The 20,486-nt window shown below is 37.0% G+C and overlaps 1 protein-coding gene across 1 annotated transcript; it reads left to right on the plus strand.

Annotated features, from left to right (window-relative positions):
- The first annotated feature begins 127 nt into the window (after positions 1 to 127).
- On the plus strand, positions 128 to 19,566 carry C2H5orf22 (chromosome 2 C5orf22 homolog). Its single transcript, XM_068535189.1, has 9 exons — positions 128 to 276; positions 1,510 to 1,655; positions 4,028 to 4,177; positions 6,370 to 6,799; positions 10,282 to 10,344; positions 10,588 to 10,709; positions 12,725 to 12,791; positions 14,714 to 14,853; positions 17,927 to 19,566. Exons 1-9 carry the CDS (start codon positions 196 to 198, stop codon positions 18,057 to 18,059), a joined length of 1,332 nt encoding a protein of 443 aa, XP_068391290.1. The 5' UTR covers positions 128 to 195; the 3' UTR covers positions 18,060 to 19,566.
- The last annotated feature ends 920 nt before the right edge of the window (positions 19,567 to 20,486 follow it).

Below are 20,486 nucleotides of genomic sequence, written 5' to 3' on the forward strand. Positions count from 1 at the left end.
GGTGCATCAATAAGAACGATGAACATCTAAGCCAATCGTTCTCGTCGACTCCTCCGGCGCCCGCCCCCTGCCCCTACATCCTCCAATCCAGAACCACAACCGGGTGAGCGCGCGTTTCCTCTCAGGAGAGGAGGCGGCGTGGTAGCTCCGGCTTCTCGGAGTGCAGCTCCCTGGGACGCTCCTGGGAGCGAAAACATGAGCGAGTTCACGGGAGAGAGCGCCCGGCTCCGGCGCTACCATGAGCTCCCGGTGTGGGTGGTGGAGGATCATCAGGAGGTGAGAGGGCGGCTGCCGGGCCTGGGGCAGAATCGCGCGATTCTGAGGCGGCGGAGCCTGGGCATCTGAGGCCAAAGAGATAACCAGCATTAGTTATCCACGCGAGTTGCATTGCTGTGGGGAAAGCACCAGAACGGTTAGCTTGGAAGAATAGGCGCTGACGTTTATGGGGCGCTTACTACGAGTCGGGCGACTCCTCTAACCCTCGAGGCTCTGGTGGCATCAGGAGTCGAACGCGGGCAGTGTAACTGCAGAGCCCCGAGTCCTCAACCTGCGCATTAACGCAGGCTTCCTACTGTGTCCCGGCCTCCCTACACGTTCCCGTTGTGTAGCTGGGAGGCTTTTGTTAAGAATGTGGACTGTCATCTGTGAAATGGGTACAAAGTAGCACTCATAGGGCCGTTAGTATTATTGTGTGCGTAGTGTGTGCATAAATCTTTTAACAGGGTACCCCGAGTTTATAGACACTAAAGATATTTTCTGTTTTTGAGGTAGTGCTACTTTGGAATAGCTAAAATGGTGCCCTAATCTAGATTTCTGGAAGCCTACGAGACAGTCCCGTGATCTAAGACTTTTCTTTTTTTTTAAATAGCATTCATATGCCTTGGGAATGCTCTGGCTATGAAAGAGGAAGAGGGTGATTCCAGATTTGTGGATGAATAAAGTAAAGAGAATAAATAGGAAGGAAGTTGGGTCTCTCAGGACCTAGAGATGGTGTGTATGGGTCTGAGAGAGCAAGCATGGGTTAGGTGGTGCTTTCAAATTCAGTCTTAAACTTAGAACTCTAGAGACGGTAACAGGACAAAGAGCCTTACAGACGACACAGCCCTGCACCACCATCCTAAAGGTGTGGAAAAGACCCAGAGACCCAGGTAGCTTGAACACATCTTTAATGCCAGAGAGGGTATTAACCAGCAGTTTTTTCCTGAGTACCAGTCCTGTCTGTTTCCCCACATTATCTTTGTGTTTGAAGTGGAGGCAACATGGTGGCGAGAGATGCCCATTAAAGCCTTTGGAGGTGTAGCTTGGAAGTTCTGAGGAAAAAATAAAGCTTGAGATGACCGTCTAAACCATGTGCAAGGAACAAATTTCATATTTCCCTTCTTTTTAACAACTTGGTGTGCTTCAAATTATGTGCAGTTATGTTTAGCATTGTTTTTCAGTCTGCAGTTGAGTGTATGGTCATGATTTCAGTTCCAATTCTAAATGTGTGCATCTATGTGTCTTTTACAGGTTCTGCCCTTTATATACCGGGCCATTGGCTCAAAGCATCTTCCTGCAAGTAATATAAGTTTTGTGCATTTTGATTCACATCCAGACCTCCTTATTCCTGTGAATATGCCAGCTGACACTGTATTTGATAAGGAAACACTTTTCGGGTAAAATGTGATTTTTGTTAATGTACCTGAAATACAATTTGCAGTAGATGATAAGCAATTAAGAGAAATAGTCTTTGCTAAGCTCATGAGTTTTGCTTTTGTTTGCCTTTTTTATTTTATTTAGAACAAGTATGGCCAAACTTTTTCTTAACAAACCAGATAGTAAATATTTTAGGCTTGCTGGCCATATGGTCTCTGTTGCAACTACTTATTTTTGCCCTTGTGGTGTGAAAGCAGCTGTAAACACTACGTAAACAAGTGTCAGTGGCTGTGTTCTGATAAAACTTTATTTTCAAAAACAGGTGGCCCAGCCAGTGTTTGCCAACCGCTGCTTTAGAATTAGAATTTTAGAAGTCGGAGACTTTAGAAATTACCTAAGCCAGTTCTCTCTTCTTTACCCCTTTAAAAGTCTGGTTACGGAGGCACAAGAAAATGTGTCTTGAACACATAGTTCAATAATTGTATAAGCAATGCATCTTTAGTTTGTGTATCCTTTCTTCCAGTATTGAGTCCCTGCAACCTCCCAATTTGTTTCTTTTCAGGTCACAAATCCTATTGACTTTCAGTTATACAGAATCATAGAGATGATGTGAAATTGGTAATTTGTAGTCCGTTCTTCAGGAAAGACATACCTAGTGTATCTCTAAATAGTGACTTACTGACCTCTCTTCAGTGATATAGTTCCCTGAAATCCTGTCACTGTCTCTTTACTTATGCATTTGTTACAATGTAGCCTACTCGTATAAAATGAAAAGTTACATAGCAGTAATTTTCCTGTTATAATATAAAATTAAAATTAAAATATAGATGCTTGTGTGAATTAATTTTAGCCTACTACATTTCTTTTAGTTGACTAAAACTAAAACTCAGAGCACTAATTTCTAAAGAAATGTGGTAGCTCTACCATTGTCCTTACTCTCTTTTATATTTAGAGATTTTATATTTTAGAAATTAAAAAGAATTATGAAGCAGGTATGACAACTGTACAGTTAGTCATAGAATAATAGTTTTTAAACTTTTTTAATCTCAGGATTGCTGTACACCCTTAAAAATTCTTGAGTTTTTTTTTAATGTGAGTTATATTTATTGATATATACCATATTTGAAATTAAAACTGAGAAATGTTTAAGATATTAATTCATTTCAAAATAATAGGACTTTATATGTTAGCATAAGATATTTTTATGAAAAACAAATATATTTTCTAAAGCAAAAAAAACTTAGAAGAGTAACAATGTTTAAATTTTACAGATCTCTTTAATATTCGCCTTTATAGAAGACAGCTGGATTCTCAGATTCTGCATTCAGTCCGTTACCATATGTTGTTTTGGTGGAGGTATATGAAGAGTATTTTCACAGCCTTTTCAGATAATTGTGAATATTCTTTAATACTATACCAAAACTTGACAAGTGGTCATTTCTTAAAGCTTAGTTGGAATGTAGAATCCAGCAATTCAGGTTCAAGTCTGAACAGCTATGGTTTATGAGTCAGTCTTCCTTTCAAGAAAAATGGTGTTCAGCTTGCAATTCAATTACAAGTGCTTTTCCTTGAGACAACCGTTGTACTTCAAAATACGTAGCAGAAGTGCTTGCCGTGCACTTCCCATCTTGCCACACAGGTTTTTTTTTTTTTTTTAAGGTTCATATCACTTTTTTTTTCTTTTTTTATTAATTAATTAATTTATTTATTTATTTTTGGCTGTGTTGGATCTTCATTTCTGTGCGAGGGCTTTCTCTGTTTGCAGCGAGCAGGGGCCACTCTTCGTCGTGGTGCACGGGCCTCTCACTATCGCGACCTCTCTTGTTGCGGAGCACAGGCTCCAGACGCGCAGTCTCAGTAGTTGTGGCTCACGGGCTTAGTCGCTCTGCGGCATGTGGGATCTTCCCAGACCAGGGCTCGAACCCGTGTCCCCTGCATTGGCAGGCAGATTCTCAACCACTGTGCCACCAGGGAAGCCTCACACAGGTTATTTTAAAACGTATATTCAGGATCAAAGTTTAATAAAATTATGAAAGACTTTCTCACGTGAAACTGGATGGGGGTGTGGGACACTGGTGCTTGGTAGTGATGAATACAGTGACTACTAGTAGAGTTTGGTGCCTTTGCCTTGATTAATCTTACAGGACATCAACCACCATTGCGTTGTACTGTCAGTGTAAATGTCAATACAGTGAAAAAGGGGAATAGTGCCTTGGTGTTCTTAGAAAAATTGTTTTGAACTAGTTACACTGAAAAGGTCTCAGGAACCCCTGCAAGGGTCCTTGGACCCCACTTGGAGACCTACTGTCTTAAAATATTGTTCTGAATGAAATTACATTTGGAAAAACCTACTTACTAACAGTTTTCATGCTTCCTCTCTATTTCTTTCCAGAGAATTAAGTATCGAGAATTGGATTATACCTGCAGTTTATGCTGGCCATTTTTCCCATGTAATATGGCTTCATCCCACATGGGCTCAGCAAATCAGAGAGGGCAGACATCATTTTTTAGTAGGCAAAGACACTTCAACCACAACAATCAGGTAATTTCCTCATATTTATGAGTATGAAAGGGATTGAATACTTCTTCTATCTGATTTTAGATCCCTGTAATAACGTATAAGTATCTCTACACAAAAATGGGGTCAGATTAGCCCTCAACTCTTCCAAAAAGAGTTCTCGAAACACCAGGAACAAATTTGCAAGTCTCTTGATCTTTTTCACACATCATTTGTATTTTGTTGCTAGTCAAGTTGGTTTTTGAATAACATGATCTTCCTCCTCTGGAAACCTGGCTCCATTGATGACTAACTCCATTAAATCATTGAAGTACCTTATAGATTTATATATTTAATGATAACATTTTAGTTTTTCCTTCCAATGTAACTTTTGTCTGCTGAATTTAACAATTTGCAGTGAAAAAGCAAAATTATCTCACTTTGGTTTTTTTATAAATTCAGTGGCTGAAAAGTAGATTTGGGGTTTTAATTTTATTAATATGGTGAGCTCTAGATAATTACCTAATCTAAATTAAATAGCAGCATTCTCTGACTTGAGTTACATATGCAATTATTTTTGGTGTATAAGCTATTTAACCAATGTTTTATGTAGCTTGTGATACTGTAATATCTTTAGAAGTATCAGAATGTTCTTGGCTTTCTAAATTCTCTTGTTATGGGATGAATGTTTTAAGCAGTGGAATCATGACTTTCTAGAACCTGAAGGATAGTGGGATGAAATGGTAATACACTGAAAATGAAATACAGTCTATCTCACTGAAAATGATACTTTTTATTTCTGATTTATCTTTAATGATACAATTAACTTTTGTTGTATGTTCTTATCAATTGGACAAGTAACTTTTCTGTGTGTACATAAAAATTGTATTTATTGAGGATATAATAACAAATAAATAGGGCTCCACATACAAATATTATACATAATACTGGTTTATATGAAAGAGTGGTAGGGTTTTTATTAAGTACTTTGGTGAGTAGGCCTAATTTAACCTGTAACAGGTTTCTGCAAAATCAAATTAATTTTGAGCAATCTGAAACAGACATTTGATACTCAATGTGTAATAACAATATTAGGAAGATTTTTATTATCTCATGATTTTAGTTAATCCTGCAAGTAAAAATTTATGGAAAAGACACACATATAGGTATGCAGTCTGAGATGTATGTATGTGTTTGTACGGATGTGAACAAAGTAAAATGTTCCTTATTAAAGAAGAATACAGATTTAGATTGGGGGATACAGCCTTTGTCTTTCTTAGGATGGTACAGTTTTTAATAATCTTGGACATTAGTTTTATTGTCATTAATCTTTTCTTAGAAAATTGTATCTTTTTAAACTTAAGGCTGTATATGCTAGAGGAGGGTGGGTGGGAAATAAATGTTAACCATTATTTTAATTGGGTAGATCCTACCTCTGGAAGAAGCATTTGGTTTTGCTGTTCAAAGTATTTACCAAGGCGTAATATAGTTGAAAAGCTAAGAACATGCTGATATGTCTAAAATCAGAAATCTACAACTTGTGAAATGCATTCTGCACATGCACAAGATTTTTTAAAGTTGCTTTTCATATTAAAATGTTATAGTTATATAAAATTTAATGAAGCTTTGAAATATGTCAGGGAGCTTCTATTATTATTATTATAAATTATTTCCAGATATAATTTTTCTCTTAAGTGATTTTTTTGGGTAAAGTTCCAGCTGGTATGAGAGAGATCCAAAGCACTGGCTAAACAGGACCATTTATTTCTTTCTCATGTTAGAGTTGACCACACGCAGTCCAGGGCCAATGTGACCGCCCTACAGTTTGGAGAACGCCAGTGTCTTCTGTCTTGTTGCTCCCCCATCTCTAGAGTATCGCCTTTGTCCTCAGAGTCCAAGTGGGGCTTGCCACCACCTTGTTCACATGCCAGTCGATGGGGAGGGGAGGGCGAGGCTCTGTATTCTTCTCTTCCACTCATGGCTTTTGACCAGAATTTAGTCAAATGACCACACCTAGCTGCAAGATAGACTGTGAAATACGGTCTTTACTTTGGACAGTTGTGTGCCCAGCTAAAAATTTGGGGAACCCTATTTCCTTAGAAGAACAGGAAGTACAAATATTAGAGACAGCTCTCAGTTTTTGTCAAATATGTCCTTTCTTGTATTTCTGAAATTCTATATGAAATGTCAGCTAATTTGTCCTTTCGTCTTTAAAATATTTTTTTCCTCTGATCCAGGGTTACAAGTACAGATCACTACTTTCTAAGTGATGGTCTTTATGTAACTGAAGACCAGCTAGAGAACCAAAAACCTTTACAATTGGATGTAATTATGGTGAAACCTTATAAACTCTGTAACAATCAAGAAGAAAATGACGCAGTGTCTTCTGCTAAGAAGCCAAGGCTAGCACTGGAGGACGCAGAGAACACTGCCTCTACTAATGGTGAATCTTGTTCAGAAGGACTGGAAAATGACTCAGTGACACAGAGAAGAGACCAAACTTGTCTACAACCATCATGTTCATGTTCTTCTGAAAGCCAAGAATGCCACACTTCAGTCAGCACTGGAGAAATCCTGGAAATTTTGGAGAAAGGGGATGCATTTGTTTTAGATATTGACTTAGATTTTTTTTCAGTCAAGAATCCCTTCAAAGAAATGTTCACTCAGGTAAATGGGGTATTTTTTTTTTTTGATGTGGACCATTTTTGAAGTCTTTATTGAATTTGTTACAGTATTGCTTCTATTTTGGTTTTTTGGCCACGAGGCATGCGGGATCTTAGCTCCCCCACCAGGGATTGAACCCTTGCCCCTGCATTGGAAGGCGAAGTCCCAACTACTGGACCGCCAGGGAAGTCCCAAATGTGGTATTTTTAAAACATGGCTCGGGAGAATTGTATGACATTTCTGTAGATCAGGGATCAGGAAACTTTCAGCAGACAGCCAGATAGTAATCACTTTGTGGGGGACCCCATGTGGTCTCTGTCACATATTCTTCTTTGTTGTTTTTATACCCTTTAAAATTGTCAATACTATTCAATTTTTGTATACCCACTGGAGGGATATACAAAAACAGATTGTAGGCCATAGGTTGCTAATCCCTGCTCTAGATAGTGTTCATTATTTTGCATTTATTAGTTGGGGTAGTGTGTAAACAGGTGGTTGAAAAAAATAAAATCATATACAGTTGACCCTTGAACAACATGGAGGTTGGGGCACCAGCCCTCCGCACAGTCAAAAATGTGCGTATAACTTTGTAGTGGGCCCTTGGTATCCACAGTTCCACATCTGAAGATTGACCCAGCCGTGGATTGTGTAGAACTGTAGTGTATATTCACTGAAAAACGCCACATATGGACCCACGTAGTTCAAACCCATGATGTTTAAGGGTCAGCTGTAGCACAAAAAGGTGTATACGTTAAGAAGGGTATATGTCACTCTCTTACTCCTTCTCCATTCCCCCAGTTTCTTAGAAACAAATACCATGGCTAGTTTCTTGGTATATCTTCCCAGAGATATTCTATGTATATACAATCCCATGTGACAAATTTTTCACTGAACATTGAGGTGCCTGATTACACATGTATGATTTGTAGCTAATGATTCAGTCCTGTGATCCTTCAGGTACCTCATCAGATCTTAAATGCAAATCACCAGACACTATTAGTATGCACAGGTCTGAGGTAGAACTATGTGTGCCTTTAAGAAACTGGTAAATTCATGATCCAAGTGAGCATTCCCAGGTGCATTTTATGAGCACATATAACTGCTTACCTTAACATATGGGAGGTTGTTCCAGATTGGTTCTTTTGGGGATTCAAATTAACTGTCTTTTTTCTACCTAAGTTCAGTATTTGATTCATGACAATGATGTTGCACTTTACACTCCTTGTTCTGTGTGCATATTGGAAGCCATTGTGATTTATCTAAATTATCAAAGATCTTTAATAGGTACTGATTAAAAATAGGTGAAATTGGAGAATGTACAGTTGACCCTTGAACAACACAGAGGTTAGGGGTGCCGATTCCCTGTGTAGTCAAAAATCCAGGTATAACTTTTGACTCCTCCAAAATTTAACTACTAATAGCCTGCTGTTGACCGGAAGCCTTACTGATAATGTAAACAGTAAATTAACACATACTTGGTATGTTATATGTATTATATACTGTATTCTTATAATAAAGTAAGCTAGAGAAAGGAAAATGTTGAGGACATCATAAGGAAAACACATTGACAGTACTGTACTGTATTTATCAATACCATAAGTTTATATCATGTTAATAAGATGAACCTACATCAGTATTGTCTCATATGATACAAACACTGTTATACTGTTATACTGTTATACGTATCTAGCACTAGATATCAAAAATGAAAAGATAATGTGACAAAGTCATATTTATTTACAGTTATAACGATTCATGCATTGATGATGAGGAAGCAGCAATGTGATTGCTTTACGGTAGCCTAGTGTAATTGACATGATTGCTTCACGGTAGCCTAGCCTGTATGCTAATGAATGAATCATTATAAAAATTTTATGGCATACCGTATTACAGTCATATTCATAGTACACTATTGGAAACATTGTTAAATTTTTTTAAAAACCACTTATGTGATAAGATGATATGCGGTTTCTCCAATTAGGAGAGAGAGGGGCATACTGTACAGTAATGTGATTCTTTGAAAGCAAAGTTGTAAAACAGTAGGAAAACTAACCCATTATTAATTTTATAGTAATATCATTCATCTTGTGCCTATGTAAGGATAGGTTAGTATCTTTCTACATTTTATGCATTCATGACATACTTAACTTGTTCTTAATTTTTTCAATATTTCTAGGCTATACAGTTGGCCTGCAAATTTTTTCAAATTGTTGCAGATCTGCAAAAACATTTCCAATATACAGAAAAATATCCATGTGTAAGTGGACTTGTGTAGTTCAAAACCATGTTGTTCAAGGGTCAACTGTAGTGTAATCTGGAGCAAGAATGGGGGAACTAGAGTGCTCTCCCAGCTTGCAATAAGGGGGAAAAATTGCCCTCTGCTTCTTTCCTGCTATTGTATATGGACCAGTGACTATAACTACCAGCGTTCAGAATTATGAAATGACCTTAGAAATATTTAGAAAACATGAGAATGGGCATACCTGGAAGCTAAAAAACCTGACTTTATGAATTTATCCTACAAATATACTCACCAAATACTTGTAATGGGAATTTCTAAAAGGTTATATAAGAAACATAATGACAGTTATTCCTTTTCCTGTGCTATAAGGAAACCTGAGAAAGTGGGGATATTGTTTCCTTTATATCCTTTGGTTCTGTAGAACTTTTTGAAAAGAGCATGTATTATACCTTATAGTTTAATAGCTATTTTTTAAAAAAACATGTTCAAAAGTCAGAAAGCGTTAAGTTCTGTTTGTTACTTCTGCTTATTAGCTGTATGATCTTGGGAAAGTTACTTAACCTTTCAGACCCACAGTTTCTTCAAGTATAAAATCAAAATAATAATCATACCCAGCTCACAGGATTGTTATGATGAGGATAGTACACAGCATTGTGCTTAAGGAATTTTAGGTCTTGTGTGTAACCCCTTCCTGACAATGCTCCTAAATAAGATTATTGGGGCCAGATATACCTACCTGTAGTGGGGCTGCCTGGCTGTGCTGAATAAGGGGAGACATTCTCCTGCAAAATCCTTCCATTGCATCTGCCTCCAGGATTGCCTTTGTACTCCAGAGCTCTCTTCTCTGGCTCGGGAAAGGGCTGCAAAGTGAACGTGGAGAGTTTTGTTATTGTTGTTACTAAGATATGTGTATTTCCCATAAATAGGGAAAATCTGTTCAGGTCCTAGGATGTATCCATTTATAGAGTAGAATATTATTAGAAATATTTTCATCTTATTACCTGTTAGCCATTAAGTCTTCTTCCATAGCTAATTTTTACACATTCTTGTCATGCCCAGATGGATAGAGTTACCCTAAAGAAGTGATAATATTTACAATGAAATATGAATTATACATATTCCCTGACTAACTTTTAAATGATTATCTAAGATGCTCTTGTATCACAGCCATTTTTTATTTAAAGCATATCATTGAAAAATTAATCTTTTTTCTAGTATATGGATTTTTTGTTTTGTTTTCCAGGAGGAGTACAAAATCCTACAAGAGCTGTACCAATTTAAAAAGCCTGGTACCAACCTGACAGAGGTATCCTCCATTTGTTTCTTTTGTGTTTGTCTATTTATCACATATCTAATAATATCTTACATGATGTTGGAGTACTCGCACACAACTGTCCAAAATCTTGGTGTGTGTTTCTTGAGGAAGCCCATGGTTAGTACTTGAAAAATTATGTTTTAACTAATTGAATCAAATTTTCATTGTAATGGGATTTCACTTGTTTTTTTGAAAGAGTAACTATATAATCTCGGCTTTTCAATGTGTTTAAAGGAAGATTTGGTAGATTGTGTTGATACTCGAATTCATCAATTAGAAGATTTAGAAGCTGCTTTTGCCGATTTGTGTGATGGTGATGATGAAGAAACTGTACAGAAATGGGCTTCAAATCCTGGGTAAGACCCTCAAATTTTTTTTTTCTCCAACTCTACTGTATTTAATCCTAGATATATTGCTAAATTTGCTAGATAAATTGCTTTTTAAAAATTAGTATCTTCTTGGGACTTCCCTGGTGGCGCAGTGGTTAAGACTCTGCGCTCCCAATGCAGGGAACCCGGGTTCGATCCCTGGTCAGGGAACTAGATCCGACACGCATGCCGCAACCAAGAGTTTGCATGCTGCAACTAAGGAACCCACAAGCCGCAACCAAGGAGCCCGCCTGCCACAACTAAGACCTGGTGCAACCAAATAAATAAATAAATATTTTTTAAAAAATTAGTATCTCCTTTTGCTATGTGTATTACCTATTTAAAATATTCAGTGCAATTTTCACTTAAAAATAAAATGTTCAGAAACATCCCTGAAATATAAGTATCGTAAAACTTTATTGTCACTAAGGAAAGCAGTGGTATGGAAGAATAAACCACAGTAGTATTAATCATATCAGTAAATACTGATCAGGCACTTTAACATAAGTTAATGCTTTTCCTCTTCACTATAGGGCGCTAGATCTAAAAATGATTCCCTCCTTTTTGAAATTATGATGGAAGATGGAGATATAGAAATAAGTCACAGAACATGATTCTTCCCAGGAATATTGAAGAATACCTACTATTTTGTGAAGTCTCAAGCCAAGTTTAAAATTAAATGAAACAAAACGAACAAAATAGCCTGACAACTTTAGAATCCTGAATCTAGCCACCTTCCACTGAAACCCACCTGCCTACTGAGCACACTTAGCTCTTCACCACCTGCAGGCAGTTCTGTCACAGCCTTGAAGAAACAACAAGGCTACAGCAGTGGTGCGTTTAAACTGTGACTGGAATTGGAGGAAAAAAGAATAGCACAAAGGAAAAGTGAGTCAGACAGCAAGAAACGTCTCCCCAAACTTACCATGCCCCTAAAGGGTCAGACCCTCAGCATGAAGGAGTCTTCACTATTCCTAAGGAAATAGAAGAGGTGGGTGATTAGGGTCCAGAAGCCCAGAAAGTGTCGTTAATAAAAAGGGAGACGTAATAGGGTGAGTGGGTAGACAGGCCTCCATGCCTTCCTTTTGTCTTTATTTTTTCCCTCCCAGCAGATGAGTGGGTATTGGTAGAGGTGGCATTAAAATACTAGAAACACTAATTAATCAGGGCTTCCAAAGAGTTCCATCTATATTAAATAACTTAAAAGCACCATTGTTATTATATCAGACAGTATAAAACTTTTCCAGTTATAATTGTATATGTCAATAAATATGTCCTTAATTTTTTTTTTTTTTAACTTTTGGGAAACTATCTTTTTTCATCACAGGGTGCTAAAGGCACTTAGTTTTCTTGCTGATCAAAATAATTTTTAAAGTCACAGTAGAACTTCCATTTTTAAAGAAGAGGAAAGCCTCAGTTTCTTGAATGCCAATTTTTAATCTTTAACACAATCTGTAATCTTTTAAGTAAGAAGACAGCAGGGAGGGGCTTTCCTGGTGGCGCAGTGGTTAAGAATCCACCTGCCAATGCAGGGGACATGGGTTCGTTCCCTGGTATGGGAAGATCCCCCATGCGGCAGAGCAACTAAGCCTGTGCACCACAACTGCTGACCCTGTGCTCCAGAGCCCGCGAGCCCCAACTACTGAGCCCGCGTGCCACAACTACTGAAGCCCACGCATCTAGAGCCCGTGCTCTGCTACAAGAGAAGCCGTAGCAATAAGAAGCTCGCGCACCGCAACAAAGAGTAGCCCCCGCTCGCCGCAACTAGAGAGAGGCTGTGCACAGCAACAAAGACCCAGTGCAGCCAAAAATAATTAAATAAATTTTTAAAAAAGAAAAGAAAACAGCAGGGAACCTTTGTTTCTTAATATTTTAAGATGACATTTGAACAACTTGAATTTCCCAAGAATCATATGAAACATATTGTTAATGGTAAATTTCATTTGCTACTGTAATTTTAGTTGAGGTGATGTGATGTTTAATTGAGGGCTGCTTTTTTCCAGAATGGAATCACTAGTTCCACTGGTACAAAGTTTGAAAAAACGGATGGAAGCGCCGGACTATGAAATGGTAAATACTTACATTGAAGTATAAAATGACCCTTTAAGAAAGGCATTTTTCTGGCTAGAAAAATGTGCTCTTTGTTAAAGTGATTCACTTTTATTTGTGTTCCTGGAAAGTGTGAGTGGATTTAAAAAAAAAAAAAAAGAAGAAGTGAAAGAAATACATACTTTTTAGAAGCCAGAACACTGGAAAAGTTTTCCAGGAAAAACACGCTTTTGCCAATTTTATGTATGAAGCAGAAGTACTGTGGATTTATTAATTTTGCCTATGGTCAGATCTCTCCTTGCCAGAGAAAAGATTTCTTTTAGAAGAGAAAATTTCTACATTTGCTTATTCTTTATTGATTCATTTTTATACTCCCTTCCCCCTTCTTTCTTTCCTCTCTCTCTGAAAACTTTTCTGATTGTAAAAACCAAATAGAAGGACAATAGAAGCCATTGTGGCCAGCACATCTTAACTATATTAGCTGTATAAGTTTGTTTGCCAACAGCAATCTGAATGCTGTGTCAAAAGAGGACGCCTTTAATGATAATTTCTTTTATTTTTGTATCACTTTGTAGTATTTAAGCATAAATTTTCCCATTTGAAGTTGAAGTTCGGGTGCCTTTTCTCAAATTTTGTGCCAGAGCTGAGACCTCCAGGTCTTCTGCTTCTTTTACTTCTGGTGTTTCTTTTACTTTTAATAAATTGTGGTTTTGCTGTAGTGTTTTATTTATTTGTGGAATATAATCAAACCACTTTATTTGAACTGAAGTTTATGTATTTATTTAATGCTAACTTTGTAAGAATAAAAAATACCAGCAAAAGAATATTTTGGTTAAATCAGAGATAACTCAAGACTCACCCTTTTTTTTAATGGCAATTACTAAGAATGATAGTGAGAAGACATTTAGGGTTTAAAACTGCTTTGAGTGCACATGATATTGTTTAATGTGTCTTCATGCAGGTCTACTTTAGTCATCGCATTGCATCTGAATTTTCTGGTGGTGGAGGGGGTGCGGTTTTGTACATTGTTTGTTGAGAAAAAGGATGGCATAGGCTTGGTAGCAGATTATGTAATCAAATATAATGTGCCCATAGCTGCAGGGTTAGAACACTAGGTGTTTTGATCATTTTAGTAGAAAAGAACATGCAGAGTCTCTTTTTTTAGTGCATTGACTGATCATTGCCAGTTAAATCTTTGATGTGTATCCAGAGCCTCCAATAATACAGTAGATTAGTGTTTGTTTCCATACTTCGCACTTATGTACCCTAGGCAAAACTGCAATATATTTGAATTCCAGTTTTCAGAACTTTAAAGCAGAGGCTGCAAAATGTCAGCCTGTGGGCCATTTCTAGCTCTTAGGCACATTTAGTTTAGTGCTAAGACTGGAACACCAGTCATTTACATTTACAACACATGTATAAGATATCAGTATATATGGTTATACATGAAGCGTACACAAGAAACTCAAAACAGTAGGTTCAGTAAGGTAGGAGGAAGTCTTCCCCTTGTATCATCTTGAAGCTTTAAATGTAGTACTCATTACATGTATTTAAAAAGTAAATAAAATAATTTGTTGAAAGAAAAGTAAGGTGAGAATACTATGTACCAATTTATATTAGCTTTTAGAGTCCAGGTGAAATGGACAATTTGCTAGAAAATGTAAATTATCAAAATAGACTGAAGTAAAGACAGAAACTGAATGAATCCGCAATCATAAAATAAAGAATTATTCCTAGAAAAGGCATCAGGCCCAAACTGGTACACAGGCCAGTTCTTCCAAAACTTCAAAGTATAAATAATTGCTATGGCATGGAAACTATTAAGGAAGAAACAATCCTAATCCACAAAAATATTAAAAATTTGTCAGCAAGGCCATAAATGGTTAAAGAATCTTCTGAAAACAACAACATTACCTTGTAATTTTTAATTGTCTTATTTTCAGGTTCACCAGGCTGGTCTAACATGTGATTATTCAGAACTTCCTCACCATATCAGCACAGAACAAGAAATTGAATATCTTATTCAATCTGTGTATTACGTTCTAAAAAATTTGCCAAAACCTACTGTAGTGACAATTGCAAGGTAAGTGTGGTAGCTTGAATAATGGCTCACCAAATATGTCCACATCCTTATCTCCAGAGCCTGTGAATATGTTGCCTTATATGGCAGAAGGGACTTTGCATATCTAGTTAACTCAAGGAGCTTGAAATTGAGGAGATTATCCTGGATTATCCGGGTGAGCCCAATGTAATCACAGGGGTTATTATAAGAGAAAGGCAGGAAGGTCAGAATCAGAGAGATTGGAAGATGCTAGACTGCTGGCTTTGAAGATGGAGGATGGGGCTTTGAGCTAAGGAATTCATGCAGCCTCTAGAAGCCAGAAAGACAAGGAAACAGATTCTTCCCTAGAGCCTAGAGAAGAAATACAGCCCTGACAGCACCTTTGTTTTAGGACTTCTGAGCTCCAACACAACTGTAAGGTAATAAATTTGTTTTGCTTTAAGTCACTAAGTTTGTAGTAATTTGTTACAATGGCAGTGGGAAATTAATTCATCTCCATAGATGAATCTAATGATTACTAATGCAGTAGTTCTTACCTACTAATCTTTTACCTACTCAGCTCGAAATTCAGGTGTTATATTTTCTCTTTCCTGTTAGTGATGGTTGGCAAACAACATACAACTCCTGTTAATCTTGTCTTTGAAGTTGGTGATGTTATTCAGTTGAACATAAGAATTCCCATTTCTGTGTCCTACAGATGAATATTTAGCTGCTACCATGTTTTAAATTTGAATGTACTAATGTGCTGAATAGTTACAACAATTTAATAAACATTTCTTTTCTATGTTAATCTTTGGACTCATTTTGTATGTAACTGTGAGTTTCTAAAATAAGTACTTTAAATGCTCAGGCAAGTAATATTATATATCTTATGAGAAATATTTTGAGAATTCTTTTACCATCCTGAATGAAATTCATAGATAATCTAATCTATATACACATAATTTAAATATATTTAGATAGCATTTATAATATGTAGATGATATCATTGTCTTAATCCATTCAGGCTGCAATAACAAAAATATCTTAGACTGGGTGGCTTATAAACAACGGGAATTTATTTCTCACAGACCTGTAGGCTGGAAAGTCCAAGATGAAGGCACCAGCAGATTCAGAGTCTGGTGAGGACCTGCTTCCTGGTTCATAGACAGCCATCTTCTCCCTGTAACCTCACATAAAACGAAGGGGTGAAGATGCTCTCTAGGGCCTCTTTAATAAAGGCATTGATCTCATTCATGAGGACTCCATCCTCATGATCTAATCACCTTCCAAAGACCTCCACCTCCAAATAGAATTACATTGGGGATCAGGTTTCAACATAGTAATTTTGGGGGCACACAAACATTTCGTTTATAGCAGTAACCTACCTATACACATAATTTAAATATATATTCATATCTCCACACACCAAAAAAATCATAACATAAAGGAGAAATGAAAGTAATTGATAATAGAGTAATATATATTAAAATGCTGCACCAAACTGGCATCTTTACAAAGAGTCACTAAATGCAGTTGTTAAAAATGCCAACAGATCCAGTGTGTCGTATTGCCCAAATACCATGAACAGCACTCCCATGGCAACATGGTTAGTCTAGTCACAGGAACATCTTGGTAAAGTTCTGAAATTAAAGTCCACTCTTCCCTCAATTCACAGAGTATTTGCATTCCTGGAAAATTTAGTTTAATCCATTTTCAAAAATACTTTGTTCATATGTAGAAGAGTATTAAATTCTAGGCTCAAAAAATTAACAACAGGTTTTTCACTTACATAAGTGCTCCGTGGACCTTGGAGACTGTACAGGACACAGGACAATTGATATTCACATTGCAGGACTATCCTGCATATTGCAAGCACTCTAGCAGCCCTGCCCTCTTCCCTGGTCCCCTAGTTGTCATTGTGACAATCAAAAATGTACCTGCAGATTTCCAAAACTCCCTCTTGTGGGTAGCTCCCGTCAAGAGCTAATCTAATACTGTTTTAAAGAAGCCAGAAATCTTTGTGAAAGCATTGAAATGCCCCTTATTTTTTAAGGCTAATAAATTAAACTTTTACATATCCTGCTTTCTTAAAGTAGGCCTTTATCCATATGTGTATGTTAGACAGTATTTAATAATTAAAAATTGTTTACATCAAGCCTCAAAAATAAACTAATCACCATAGAATGAAATGAGTTCATCTGAAGTCTTACAGATTGTTTCTTTAGGTCTAAAATACTTGTGATAAGGAGTAGGCTAGATAACTAGTTCCATTTCCTCCTATAAAGATTTCTATGCCATTTTCCAATCCAGTGGGATTTCCAATGGATTTCCTCACCCCAGTTCAGAACCAGGAGACACTGATAAAATCATTTTAGATACTAATCTGGCTAAAATTATCAACGACATTGTTACTGGCTGGTGCCACTCAAATTACAGTTGGTGATTCTAGAAAGACCCAAAGTGCAGATTGCTGCCCCATCGCACTTTGCTCTCTTCTCTTAATACTACCTAAGAGACCAATCCGAACACCAGCACATCCACACATTTCATTTTGGTTGATCTTGTACGCTTGTGTGGTTAGCAAATTGTTTATAGAAGCAGAACCCTTTTATCGGTTGGAATGCCTCTACCCTCATAATTTCTAGCCTGAGTGTACACATAATAAAAGAATGTGAAACATGATGCCCAGTCACTAATATAATTAGCCCCAGTGTTCCCAAGCAACATCTCCCTTTCAGGGAAACAACAGTCTAGTATTAAGCACTGAGGCTTTGAAGACATGCTGTATGGTTCTGAATCCCATCACCAACACTTACTAGTATGTGGCCTGTGCAGGTTAATCTTTCTCTGTTTCAGACTCCTTTAAAGGGATGGTAAATGTACCTATTTCAGAGAGTTGCTGAGAAGATTAAAGAACATAATTCATGTAATGCGCCTGACATAGAGTAAACGTTTAGTAGCTTTCAACAGTTATTATACCAAAATTCAACACACCTTCATTTCTAATTTACATTGAAGTCAACACATGCAGGCTTTTCCTCACTGCACGGTATGATCTCATCCTATATATGTGTATTTTTCTTTTCCTTTCTCTTTCTCTGCTTGGTTCCAGGTCAAGTCTGGATGATTATTGTCCTTCTGAGCAAGTTGACACCATTCAAGAAAAAGTCATCAGTGTGCTACGCTCCCTCTATGGGCCTCTAGACGTTCACCTGGTGTATTCAGCAGAGTCCACTTCATCTTGAAACATCCCAACGCTAGGCTCCTATTAACATCTTGATGTAGTAACAGGGTTTTCATTAACTTGTTTACAAGTGAATCTTCCAGAGAACACTTTGTTTTAATATTAACTTTCATTTAAAATCTTTCAGGTATTTTGAATCTCCAAACAGGTATCACCAGTTGTTGAATGATGGCAATTTTTTTTTGGCATCAAGTCTACCCCCAGTTGATGGAACTGATGCTCATCTCTCTTCTGTCCATCACTGTCGTCTTCACTTTTGTGAGGGTTTTTTTCCTCTTTTCGCCTCTTCCCCTTAGGTTGGTTGTACTGTACGAGATGTATTCATTTATTCATTCACTCACCCAACTGACATTTTTTGAGCACGTACATGTGCCAGACATAATTAAGTGCTGGTTATATGGTAACAAACAGAATAGACAAGGCCCCTGCCCTCTTGGTGGACAGCTGAGAAACAAATTATGGACTGTGAGACATGTTATGAAGGAAAGGAGAACCACAGACCTGTCTTAGGCAAGCTCTTAGTACTCAGGGCGCCCTGGCCTTACACGAAGGTAACATTCTCAAAAGCTACTACCAAAGTAATGATGATAATAATAATAATAAAAAAACTTGCCAGTCCATGAAAATGTTCTAGGAAGTCTACCTTTCCAAGACTTAGGATTGTGCCCCAACTCTTATGGAATGCTCTCAGCATTGTTGGTATTGAGGGGGTCTATTTGAGTAAATTCAACCAAACAAAAAATAACTTTGCTAATCAAAAAAACCCTCCAGGGTTTTTTGTTCCTCCAGATGGTCAGTATGGGTGTCAATTATCATTATATCAATAGTTCCTAAGTGCCACTTTATTGGCAGTCTGGGTTGATAATTTTTTCAAATAAACCAGCTTTTTATGTAAATAGCAGGGGAAAAAAGTTAAGTCCTTAATTCTGATCTGCCATAAATACCCAAGGACATAACTGCCTTCCACCAGTCTCTCCATGAGTAAGAGACCCTACCTAAGTCGCTCTTGATCATGGAACTTTTCGTTTACTTAATTTGCCAAAGTCTTCCTCTCTTCAGTATTCCTCGTGTTCAGTAATCATTTTTAACTACCTCCTTGGTTTCCTTTCCTTTAAAAGGTCGGGTGGCATTTAAAGAAAAAAAAAAACATCCATCAAGCCTCATTCCTAATACAGCAGTCGTTTCCATTTTTGCATGTAGCTTTTAAGCCTTGACCACAGGGGTACTGTTGCATGTAGCTAAAATTATAGTGTGTTACCTAACTTGATGGCTAATACCCAAGGTCACATTGCTATTGCCGCTCAGTAGGTGGCACCAGATCCTATTTTTCCAATGATTCTGTTTTCCAGCAAACTTTTCTTGTCATTAAGTTGATCTACCAATGCTAATAAGTATAAATGCTTATTTCTGTTGTGAAAAGCAAAGCAAACTGATTCAGCTTTCCATTTTTGATAGAACATTATGTGCCAAAAAGCTTTATTTCCCTGTAAAATCAGAATGCAAAATAGTGCTATTGTTTATTTTTAAATTTTGAAAAAAATGTATTAGAGTTCTGTAAATGATGTTACTTTTATAAGTAAGTTATTTTGTCTGCTAAAGTAAATAAAAAGGTGTGTTTTGAAGTTTTAAAGATTTAAAACCAAACTGTAGCACTAATTAATTGTATATGATCTTGGTGTGTTCATAGCATTGATCTTAAGTCTGGTTTAGTAGTTATTTATTACGATTCCCATGAACTCTGATGAGATTCATCATTGTTTTAACTCAGGTAGAATAAAAGGGCATCAATTTCCTTTTTAGGGACATTGAGATCGTTTGGTTCTCATGCTCTGTAATTCTCATTGAAGAATAAAATTCAGTCCCTACTTGTTGACTGTAACCAACTTAGTAAATTATGTCTCTGCACATTTCAAATAGGAAGATACTTAGTTTATCAAGACATCCTTCATTTGTGTTCTAAGTGCCAATGAGGAATACCACAGTACAGTGCCTTGAATAATTTACAAGTATCACTAAAGCATGGGATTTTGAGCAGCTTTTTGAAAAATGTGACTTAAATGTAAGATTAGGCCATAACTTTGATAATTGACAAGTATGTATTTCCCAGTATCTAGGGGGAATTTTTTTTTTAATCTCTAGAAGTGTTTTCTGTAGACATCGATCTGTAAGTGTTCTAGGTTCTCAAGGAGCTCTTAGTCAGGTCCTTCACTTTTATTATATAACATTCTCTCCAAATCTTCCTTTGGTTTTAGCAGTAGTGGTCCCACATTGCTGGCACTATATGCATTGTACTGCCAATAGTTTACAGGATGTTTCTTAGTATAAGATTATCTCACCAAACTTAAGAGAAAGGACTTTCATGAAACTTAGGGAGTTTTTGTTGGACATCTTTCAGAAATGCTCAAGATACATGCGGATCACATGTAAA

This window comes from Eschrichtius robustus, chromosome 2 (genome assembly GCF_028021215.1).
Source record: "Eschrichtius robustus isolate mEscRob2 chromosome 2, mEscRob2.pri, whole genome shotgun sequence".
Taxonomy (NCBI): domain Eukaryota; kingdom Metazoa; phylum Chordata; class Mammalia; order Artiodactyla; family Eschrichtiidae; genus Eschrichtius; species Eschrichtius robustus.